We start from the raw sequence: 12,108 nt of genomic DNA, 5'->3' as shown, positions 1-12,108 counted from the left end.
AAACTTCGAAATCTGTACCATGCAATTGGGGCTGTGCATGGGCTCCGTTTTGTACAACGCCACGTTGTGCAAAAGCAATACCGGAATCCTGAGTATTTACAGTGGTTACACTTGCCCTGGATTGTCCTCCTTGTGCATTGTTATTATTCTTCTTATAACTGAATATTTGAAATAAAAATCATCAAACCCTAACTTCCAACAATCTCAAAAATTCCAAAACGTATTTAAAAAACCCCAAATTTGAAATTACAATCAAAAGCAATATAATTGCATGGATTGTTAAAACTTCAAAGTCAAGTAAAACTGATCAGAAACAAACTCTACACAAAGACACATATGCAATAAGTAGATACGATAGACACACAGAGATATACATATATATATATATGCACCTGCGGTTGGAGGAGATGGAAGGGCCGGGCCCACCGGCGCCGGTGCCCTTAGGGTAAGATGGTGTGTATCCCCTGTGCTGCTGATTAGAGCTTGCGGTTCGCCCTGTTTTCCGGTACTGCGTCTCGTTCTTATCCGACCTTGATTGATTGAAGGACATATATTCCTACGCTTAATTCCCAATTTTTTTTCCTTCAACTTTTCTCTGCAACCAAACACGCAGATCCACAAACCCCAAATCAAATCAATCAAACCTAGTTATCCGAAAATCGTACCGTAAGCGAGTGATTAAGAAAGTGATTAGGGTTTGATTGGAGTACCTGGAGAGTGAGTGAGGAGAAAGATTAGGGTTTTATTGGGAAACCATGAGAAAGCGCAGAGTGAAATGAAAGAAAAACTTGAAGAGAGAGAGAGAGAGAGAGAGAGAGAGAGAGAGGGAGAGTTGTTTTGGTGTTCCGGTGTTTTGGTAAGAGAGAGAAGGGGAAGGGGAAGGGGGAGGAGAGAGAGAGTGTGTGTTGTGGTAACAAACCGACCCGTCAAGTGGTCAAAAGGTAGGGTTTTTAGGAGATCAGAAATCACAAAATCGAATGGGTCTTGTTTTTTTTAATCCCTCTCTTTCGTATTTTTATTTTAATTACCGTTCATTGTCCTCTTTTCTAATTATTTTTGCTTTTTACTATTCATTCTTTCCATTCATTTATTATTTCCACCTTTTCTCTCTCTGTACCTAGAGTATAGAGTATAACCCACCTTACTAAGCAACCTAAAATAAAACAAAAACCTACAAAGCTTGGTTGCGCCTATTTAATTTTTTCGTTTTTTTAATAGAAAAATGCCTGCATTAAAGAGAAAAGCCATTGGGGCATCCGGTTTGGATAGAATCAAAGAGGAAAGCCTGATGGGCTTCTAAAGGAAGAGTTCTATCTCAAACATGAAAATCAAAGACCGAATAACCCACTATAGTAATAGTATCCGTCAGAAAATTTGCTTTCCTAAGGACATGCTTTCAGCAAATTTCCTCAAACGACCCGGCAAGCCACCGAATATATTCTAGGATGGTCTTCAATCTCCAAGGGGGGTTATAGGATCCACTAATAGACTCAATCACCAGTTTTAAATCACCCTCCACCATAATACGAGTCAAGCCTTTAGCCTTAGCCAACCACATGCCATCTTGCAACGCCAGGCATTCCGCAACCAGTCTAATAATATTTTTTTCACTTCTAAATCAGAGTTTTTTCTTGTCTGTCAATCTAGTGCCAATATGACTTATACATTAGTCCATATAAAGGCTTTACGCACACTATTTGATATATTTAATGAAAGTTTAACAATTAGTTCAGTTAAGGCTAAATTGATACAATTTTAATACCTTATAGTGCAAACTAAGAAATGTAGTTCATCAATATTTATCAAATTTATTGTCAATTTTCTTGATTTTTAACTTTTTATATCTTTCTATGATTATGATTTTTTTTTTGTTTTGCTTTGTGATCACTGGTGAACAGAGGCCAAAGGAGGTGTGGCCACATCTCAGGTCGTCAGAAATCAACCCTAAGAGGGAGAATCTGCCCCCTTGATTCCTCTTTACTGCACGGAACCTGCAGAGAATGTTGTTGCTCCTCTACGCGCTTTTTTTTTTTTTTTATCTTTACTATAGGCGAAAATCTATCCCACCGATATAAGTGAATGCCCGTTTAGCATCGGTTTTGCCAGTGAATACTTGGAAATAAGTCCAAATATTGGCATTTCTGGTGCAAGTCGCGACTGTTGCATAAGGCAATGGTTTAAAGGAGTTGAAACTTGAAGGAAGAAAAAGGTGACGGTTCTTGGATTTACAGCTATTTAAGTTGAAACGCAAAGTTTTATTTTTGTTGTGGCTAACAATGTTACAGATGCAAGCCACTTCTATTTTTTTTCCTTCTTTTTTATTATTATTTTGAACTATTATCAAAAGTTTTCAACAAAAATTTTATTAAAAACCTCAAATATTGTGAAAAACAACTGCGTAACAACATGAGAGATCAATGCTTAAGTAAAGGCATGGTTGTTTATATTGAGATAGATGTTTTTGCTTTTATTGGTAATGAGCCTATTATGCCACGGTTTCATGATATGAAACCTCACGCGACAACAGTTGTAACTTGTTTTTATTGATAAAATATGAATGAATTAATATTATCTACTATCTAAAAGAAATTGGTTGTCTAAATATTTTTAGGACCTTTTACCCTTTTAAATTTCACCGCTCTTCCAGACAATTCCTGACTTTGCCACTGTTTGTGATAGTTTTGATGCAACAATATCTTTTGATGAAGCTTTTATGTTTGTGTTTCGAATGGACCATTTTGAGTTGTCCATTGTACCTTCTTATGGTGTTTTAGTGAAGCATCTTAGTCAAACAAAAATAAATGTACATATCCCTCCTTTAGTGCATGGATCCCACATGGCATTTTGCTTACCAATTTTGAATCATATGCACATGTAATCTAAGGAGTTTTTTTTTTCTTATTTACCGATTCTCTTTTAGAATTTTAATCATCTGAATTCGGTCTTTTTTCAATGACTAATTAGTCAATTTCTCCTTTTTAAGATGCTTTTCTATTTTTCCTTCTTAGTTTCAATTTCTTTTAACTTTTTAATCTTTATCTTTATCTTTATCTAAGTGTCCTTTAGGAGGTGTATTTTATTGAGTTTTTTGAGGACTTTAAAAGAGTTATAAATGCATGAAGTTTAATAAGGATTCATAGACTTCATGTGAGTTTAAGGGAATTCATTCAAAATCTTAGGGGAGAGGCTTCACTTCGTAAAGCCTAAAAAACACTATAAAATCTTTCACTCCTAGCGACTTCGTTGGATGACCATGCTTGTTCCGCAAAACAAGTCATCTGATCTGGATATGGACACAATCAAATCCTATAAGTCTTGGAATCTATACAATCTAAGGATAGGCGTGCGCCACAAGTAATCAAACTCCAACAGTATAAATACACCCATCTAGGGTTCATATATGGTAACGCAATCTTTACACTCTAATTCTCTTGCCCATTGCTTGAGTTTAAAGATCATTCACTACCTTGACCATCGAATAGCCTTTGGCCAGCACATTCCCCCCTAGCCTAAGGTTTGCTTACAGTTGTTTTACTGTTTTGCAGATTGTTAAGGATTACTTGGATTTGTGCTCAACCACCGCTAACAGAGCATATTTGGTTCCAACATTTACATTATATCATCTTTTTCTTAGAAATACACCGATTTGATTCTCCTTCCTGGAGATATATAGGCAATCCTTCTCAGATTCATCACACCCCCTTGTGAATCAAACCTATTTTTTTGCCATAAAAACTTTATTTATCTTATATGTTCTTTCCTTACTCTTTTTAGTGATGTAGGGAATACCCCACACTCTTTGAACAAAGCATAAAATTTGAAAACTTCGCGCATGAATGCAAGTTTAAAATTCAAAGTAGCACTGTTAAAGGAGTCTTTCTTAGCCCATCCCATGATAAACGGTTAGCAGCTTGGGAGACTCAAACTGTAATATGCGCGGCAATGGTTGGCAGGCTACGAGTACGGACACATGAGCCCCTAACCTATAAGTTCAGTACACCCTCTGGCCAGGGCGGTCCTAAGATTTTGGAGGCCATATGGGAGACTCAAACAGAGGCCCTTACATGGTCTAAATTTTGGTTGCTATATCTTCATTTATAATTTATATATTTTTTCTTCTAGTGTATAAATTGGTAAAAACGCAAAAGAAAATAAATAAAAAAGAAGCATAGTTTGGTGGCTATGTACCTGTATGCATTCCCTATGTTTTTGGGTTTGAAATTCCTTACTTTTTAAATACAAAAAGCATGTGTGGTGGCTTTGTACCTATCATATCACGGTACATATATCATAATCAGAACCACTTATGCTCTTTATTATCAACAGCTAAACAAATCACTAGTTATGATATTTCTAGCATCTTATAATGAACTATTAGTTTTTTATTGCATTTTTTTTTCTCGCCCTAAAGTGAGGATGATTCTAACCCTCGCTTGGTTAATTGTCGTTAGATTAGTTAAAATTTGAGATTCGTATCTTAAATCAATTAAACCAAATTAATCTAACGGTAATCAATTCGGTGCGAGTATCACCTGCTCACCTACACTTTAGTGTTGTGAGCAAAGTTGTACTATAATTGTTTTATTTTTTATGGATGACTAAATGATCTTCAAATGGAATGAAAATAGATGATGCTTAAATGGTGACCAAAAGTAAACGAATGATATGTATTCAATTAAATGATGTCATGGATGGAAAGGGGGCCTTTTAAAGATTATATCTTCAAACTTTGTAGGATTTTAATTAATTATGATATTCCTAAATATAGATTTATTTCAAAAGTTATCTTTTAAAATGATAGAAATTAACAAATATTTAAAAAAAAAATAATGTAGATCAAAAAGGCCCAAAATTATTCCACATGGAGTTGAACCCGTGCACAATTAAATGTAAGAATCAGCGCTTGACAACTCCTCTAAGGCAACGTTGCCAACATACTCTATCTATATGTGTACATTATAAAGGTTATTAAATTCAGGGGCCTCTAAAAAATCGGGGGCTCTGTGCGGTCTCACCCCTGGCACCCCCTTAGGGCCAGTCCTGCCTCCGGCACCCTGAAAGTTTATACAACTAGCAAAGTTATGGGTTATAACATTCAAACCTGGGCTCTATGCCATTTAAGGGAATATTTGAAAGGGGCCGATCCAAAAATCATCCGAAGGTGGCTTTGAACTCCGACCCTGAGTACGACTACTTCTATCCTGGACCAACGTACTAGGTCAAGTATATTCTGCAACATTGTATGTTAGTAAGTCTAAAGGGGGCATCCAGACAAGGAAATCCCTAAGAGGAATTTTATTCCAATGGAGCTCTGATATGCTCTGACTAAGCCAGTCAAGGTAGTCCAATCGAAAATGCTCAGGTTCGATGCATAGGGTCTGACAAAAGGATTCAAAAAGTGCTTTCGACCCACATGTCGATAACCAAGTCTCCATAAAACTTTTGTTTAAGCTTCACTAGATATTGGCACGCGATCCAGTCTCTAGGAAAGAAATCCCTTCCTAGTACTACATTGCAAGTATTGAAAACCTTGAACCAAGAATTGGGCCAAGGTAAATTTTTTTTATTGGTTTGTTTCTTGCAGGTTGTTTCAAATATGGTTTGAAATTCTTAAATTGATAAATGTATTGATAAGCATAGAGCGAAAGATTCTTCATGGGTTTAATGTTTTATCTTTGATACCGGAGTAAGGTGGTACTCCGGATATCTCAATGAGAATACTTTATGGATGCTAAGTTTGGAAGGTAATGTTTCTCCGAATCATCATTATCGATGGGGCTTTTGAGACCAGATCCACAAGCTTACTTGTATTTTGCTCCGTTGCTTATTTTATTTCTAAAAATTCGTTTACTTTGGAAAGATTTTATCGGATTTAAATAAGAAGATGCAAGACAAGTAAAAAGTTCGCACAAGTAGACCTGGCATTCGTGTCGTATTTTCTGTGTTCGTGTCATACTCGATATCTTAACAGGTTGTGTAGTGTAACACCCGTTAAAATAAACGGGTAAAATGACCCGACCTGATAATATTAACAGATAATATGATCCGACCCGTTACCCGTTAAGGAAAATATATTTTAAACCAATATATAATCAAATGAAAAACATAATACTAAATAAGAATATACATACTTATTTATCTTACGGCTGTTATTTAAGTGAAATAGAATCCAATGGTACATATTTACTCTCATTTATCTTACGGCTGTTATTTAAGTAAAGTATTTAATAGTTTTTTAATTAATGTAGAAGTGTAAAAAAATATAGAAATATATATACAAACGCTTGTAATGACAAGTTTTACAACTTTCGTGAAGAGCTTAACTTCGAAATTCGCCACTATAATCATATAAATCATAGATAAAAATTTAACCATTGATTGTTGTTTACACTTATGCTTCATTTTTCTCATCAATTTTTTTTTTTTTTGGATTTTCTTTTTTGAAAACATGATCTATTAGAGGATATAGGAAGATGAAGGGTTTGGATTGTTGATATTATGTTCAGAGTTTTACAGTTAGTGAAAATATTGCTTGATGTTTATAAAGTTTCTACAAACTATATGACATCAACTCATATTTCAGTTAATCGTAAATATCAAAATCGTGATATCAAAGATCTGAACCATTCATCTTCTTACATTCGCCAAATGATCACGTTTTCAAAAAAGAAAATGTTAAAAATGAAATTCAGTAAGAAGAATAAAACGTAAATGACAATCAATGGTTAAATATAAATTTAAGGTTTATGGATTATAGTGTTGGATTTCGAAGCTGACCCCTTCATGAAAGTTGTAAAGCTTGTCATTATGAGTGATTGTATATTTTTTTTTTACATTTTTTTACACTTCTACAATAGTTATTATTGATTTTGCCCTCAAATAAAAAACATTATTCATGAGGGTTCGGAGGATTTTAAAAATCTAATTGATAATGTAAGTGTAACCATTATCTACTCGTGGAGTTATAATGATGAATCACAAATGTTTATATATTCTTTCCAAGGAAGAAGATATCGGTAATATCGGAAATATCGGTAGTCCGAAAACACGGAAATATCGATGGAAATATCGGTAAAATATCGATATCGATAAAAATTACATGGAAACCACGGAAATTGTAAGAAAAACTTGGAAATTTTTATTGAAACTTTGTAGGATGTTTATTTAGTCAATTATCTATTAATTTATCACAAAAAATTGGAAGGAAATGCATTGCATGATGGATTTAACATTATCAAGTTGATTACATAGCGATCTGACAAATATTGTGAGTGTAGAAAATATGTAGTAATTAATGAAAGAAGTCTAAACACACCATAATCATTTATATATAATGAATTAGTACAATATTTTACACTTTAGTACCACATAGAGTTCCTATGAGGTTCAAATTTTTCACTATCTTCATCATCTCTATGTGTAGAATGAGTGTATTGTGAAGAGTAGTTATCAAATGATAAATCCCCAAAATAGTTTTGCATGTAATTGTTAATATACCACCCATATGGATCCGAGATTGGTTGAGGTTGTCCATAAGAAAAATCATTTGAAGATTGAGGCTGGGATTGTTTCCATGAGTCGCTCGATTCCATCCCAACAGGAATGGGATATGAAGGGTAGGGAAATGGTTGGTTATGAGTATAACCATAGTTACTACTTCCCAATCCAACAGAGTCTGAAGTTCTAGATAACGAGTCATCTTCTTGACTTGACAAAATCCCCTTGCCTCTTTCTCTGCGAATATAGTCCTTCCCTATGGCACCAATTCCTGGTCCTGCCCGCCTACTGCCATGGTCATCATCCTGTGTTGCATGCGTGAAGTTTGCCTCACCAGTGAAGGGGCTCATATATCCGGGAGGTGGTGGTCCATAATAGTTTCCATATCCACCACCACTACCTCCAGCTCCACTATGTCCTTCATCATTCCCACCTCCGGTGGTAGGTGAGTCTCCTGATCTTGTACTAGAGCTATCATTAGTATCAGCACGATGTTGTGGTTGTGTAGGATTGGAAGAAGGTGGAATTCCAGTGTTTCTTGGTCTTGGGTGCAAAAGTTCTTCGAAAGAGTCAGAGCTGCTAGATCCCACCTCCTCCTCTAATACTCTTTCTACATTTATCCCTTCATTACGTGCTTCTTCAGCAACTCTAGGAGCTGGGTTGCCTTCATCATCATCTAAATGAAGAGGTCTAATCCATTGAAAAAGTTGGTTACCCTCCGTATCATCATCTTCACCAACAATATCAAACACATCTAGTGGGTCACCACGGTCGACATGATCGATTTCTACTTCCTTATCTCGAATTTGAAGCTTCATGTTGTAGTAGCAATAAACTAATTTTTCCAAGCTACTATGAGCCAACTTATTTCTTTGCTTTGTGTGTATGAGTGCAAATGTGCTCCAATTTCTTTCACAAGCAGATGAGGAAGCTGTTTGTGATAATACTTTAATTGCTAACTTTCTCACAGTTGGTGCATCGGTCCCATACATGATCCACCATTCAGCTACAATGAAAAATAATGTTGATAAGCCTAATAACTCCAACAAATTCTATTATAAACTTATAGTGAAATATGTTTATACTCACTAGGAGACATATTTGTTCGAGCAGCAACTGATGTTAGTTCTCCAAATGTTCTTCTTGCATCTTTAAACCATGTTAGCTGAATACAATAAATTGTGTTAGTTTAATCCAACAAAGTAATTATTATAATTTAAGTAATTGTGTACCTCATTTCCAAATTGGCCAACTGCTGGTGATACAGGGTCTAATTTAGAGTATACATTATGTACAGCACGTATAAGGTTACCATCATCTCCAACACCGAGTCTGTATTGGTATCGGGGATTCAAATAATATGCTGTTCAAAGAAACACATACTCTAATAAGAGAAATAATACTTATGCAACTAAAGAAATGAATTGCAAATTATGACATAATTTATACCTGCTGCATGCAAATCGTGGTATAATGTTTTATACCATCGGTCTTCAATTATTTTTATGACCCACCTTGCACCATGTTTTCTTTCCAATTCATCCTTCACTACACGCATCAACTCATATACTGCCCCCATAGTAGGATACACTTCTGTGTCAACGATCCGTAAAACTTTGTAAAGAGGTTCAAACACTTGACACACATGTTCTGTTTGAGTCCAAAAAGCATGATCAAGTACTATACTTTCCACCATACGACCTGTATTTGAGCGGCTGAAATTGTGGTTGGCCCAATCGTCACTAGTGAATAGTTGCTTCAACCCTGCTTTCTTCTTGAGTAGGCTGTTTAATGCAATATAGTTGGTGGCGAATCGAGTGGTAGCTGGACGAATAATTTCTCCTTTGCAAAATTCACGCATCTTTGCCAACAACCAACCGTGATTGTAAATATAATTTGTGATCGTTCTAGCTCTTTTGACCACAGTAGCAACATTCTCTCTCTTCCCCGTTGCCTCAAACATGAGATCAATACAATGTGCTGCACATGATGTCCAAAACACATTATGATGCTTCATTAATTTTTTTCCAGCTTTGACAAATGCAGAACCGTTGTCGGTCACGACTTGGACAACATTATGCTCTCCCACCTCCATGATTACATCCCTCAATAATTTGTAAATATACTTGTAATTCTTTATATGGTCTGAAGCATCAACAGACTTCAAAAAAATTGTCTTTCCCTTGGAGTATACCATGAAGTTGATGATAGATAATCTGGTCGGGCCGGTCCATCCGTCACACATGATTGTGCAACCATTAGTTTCCCACTTTGACCTCAACTTGTTAACATACTCGCCAATGTCTTTATACTCCATATCCAAATATTTGTTTCTTATCTCATAGGGAGTGGGAGGTTGTACTCCAACACTGGCCTGTTGACATCCCACTACCATATTTTTGAAATGATGTGATGATGCCTTCGCAGCAGGGACATTTTCATAGATAAAGAACTTGCTAATTAGACGCCCCATTCCCTCCTTCACATTACCTCCCTTGAAATAACTCCAAACACTCTTTTGACGTGCGTTGGATGACTTATATAAACTTGGGGCTATTGGTGGTGTTGGTTGTGATTCTCTAAGACTGCCTCCCCGTCTCATTTGTGCACCACCACTTGTCCCGGAACCTTGTCCCCTATTAGGAATTTTATGAAGGTGTTCTCTTTCCCATGCTGACTGTTTGGAGGCACGTAATGCTTGTTTCAAACTGCGTCGTTCTTCAGGTCCCATGTCATCATCACATTCGTCCTCATCGTCATCATCATCACTGTCAACCGCTTGGCCATAGACTTCTCCCCGTAGCCCAGCTCAAATATTTTCCATTCCCTGTGTTATCTTTTCCTTCTGCTGTTTTTTTTTTAATAATGTGCTGATGAATGCCTTCACTTCTGGGGGGACATTATCGCATCGTTGGACATTTTTTGATGGATCTAATCCACTAAGATGATACTTCAGTCGTGTCACTCCGCCACTCTTCATTACCTGACCACAATATTTGCAAATTGTGCCATGTTTGTTTCCGTCTATTGGGTCTCCATGTTCCCAAGCTGGATCACGTTTACTGGACATCTTAAACGTACCTATATTTATTTTTCATGAAAATTAGACAATTATTTTTTTATAAAATAAGAGAACCTAAATAATAAAGTTATTCTACAGAAGAATTAAATACAAAGTAAAGAAAATGATTGTAAAAATTTAAGTAATTATACAAATAATATGGAATAATAAAACCTAATATTAATGAATAATAATCCAATTTGATTATAATTCAATTTAATGAATAATAATCCAATTTGATAAAAACAAAATCCTAATATAAAACATGGTGATGAATAATAATCCAATTTGATAATAATCCAATTTAATGAATAATAATCCAATTTGATAATAATCCACCAATTTGATAATAATCCAATTTAATGAATAATCCACCAATTTGATAAAAAAATAATCCTAATATAAAACATGGTGATGAAAAATAATCCAATTTGATAATAATCCAATATAATGAATAATAATCCAATTTGATAATAATCCAATTTAATGAATAATCCAATTTAATGAATAATCCACCAATTTGATAAAAAAAATAATCCTAATATAAAACATGGTGATGAATAATAATCCAATTTGATAATAATCCAATATAATGAATAATAATCCAATTTGATAATAATCCAATTTAATGAATAATCCACCAATTTGATAAAAAAAAATCCTAATATAAAACATGGTGATGAATAATAATCCAATTTGATAATAATCCAATTTAATGAATAATCCACCAATTTGATAAAACAAAAATCCTAATATAAAACATAGTGATGAATAATAATCCAATTTGATAATAATCCAATTTAATGAATAATCCACCAATTTGATAATAATCCAATTTAATGAATAATCCACCAATTTGATAAAAAAAAATCCTAATATAAAACATGGTGATGAATAATAATCCAATTTGATAATAATCCAATATAATGAATAATAATCCAATTTGATAATAATCCAATTTAATGAATAATCCACCAATTTGATAAAAAAAAATCCTAATATAAAACATGGTGATGAATAATAATCCAATTTGATAATAATCCAATTTAATGAATAATCCACCAATTTGATAAAAAAATAATCCTAATATAAAACATGGTGATGAATAATAATCCAATTTGATAATAATCCAATTTAATGAATAATCCACCAATTTGATAATAATCCAATTTAATGAATAATAATCCAATTTGATAAAAAAATAATCCTAATATAAAACATAGTGATGAATAATAATCCAATTTGATAATAATCCAATTTAATGAATAATAATCCAATTTGATAATAATCCAATTTAATGAATAATCCACCAATTTGATAAAAACATAATCCTAATATAAAAGAATAATAATCCAATTTGATAATAAAAAAAACCTAATATTAATGAATAATAATCCAATTTGATAATGAAAATGGTAAGGGAAATAAAATAATAAATAATATTAAACATATTAAAATGATCCTAGGGAATAATTATACAACATTACTTAATTACTTAAAAAAATTAACATGTAATGGTTAACATTACTTAATTACTTACAAAAATTAAC

General features: G+C 34.0%; 1 protein-coding gene across 3 annotated transcripts in view; it reads right to left on the bottom strand.

Annotated features, from left to right (window-relative positions):
• Nucleotides 1-12,108, bottom strand: part of LOC126627810 (eukaryotic translation initiation factor 4G-like) — a 48,387-nt gene that overhangs the window by 8,064 nt on the left and 28,215 nt on the right. Inside the window, exons 1-3 of one of the 3 annotated variants that reach the window (XM_050297362.1) lie at nt 711-914; nt 393-595; nt 19-158 (exon numbers count right to left, since the gene is read on the bottom strand). In XM_050297362.1, the coding sequence (XP_050153319.1) occupies nt 19-158; nt 393-550 (298 nt within the window). In that variant the 5' untranslated portion in view covers nt 551-595; nt 711-914. Of the gene's footprint in view, nt 1-18; nt 159-392; nt 616-710; nt 915-12,108 lie in introns of those variants that run through there. The other 2 variants (XM_050297364.1, XM_050297363.1) reach the window with 2 other exon arrangements.

This window comes from Malus sylvestris, chromosome 7 (assembly GCF_916048215.2).
Source record: "Malus sylvestris chromosome 7, drMalSylv7.2, whole genome shotgun sequence".
NCBI classification, from domain to species: Eukaryota; Viridiplantae; Streptophyta; class Magnoliopsida; order Rosales; family Rosaceae; genus Malus; species Malus sylvestris.
This window is presented reverse-complemented; position numbering and strand designations above follow the sequence as displayed.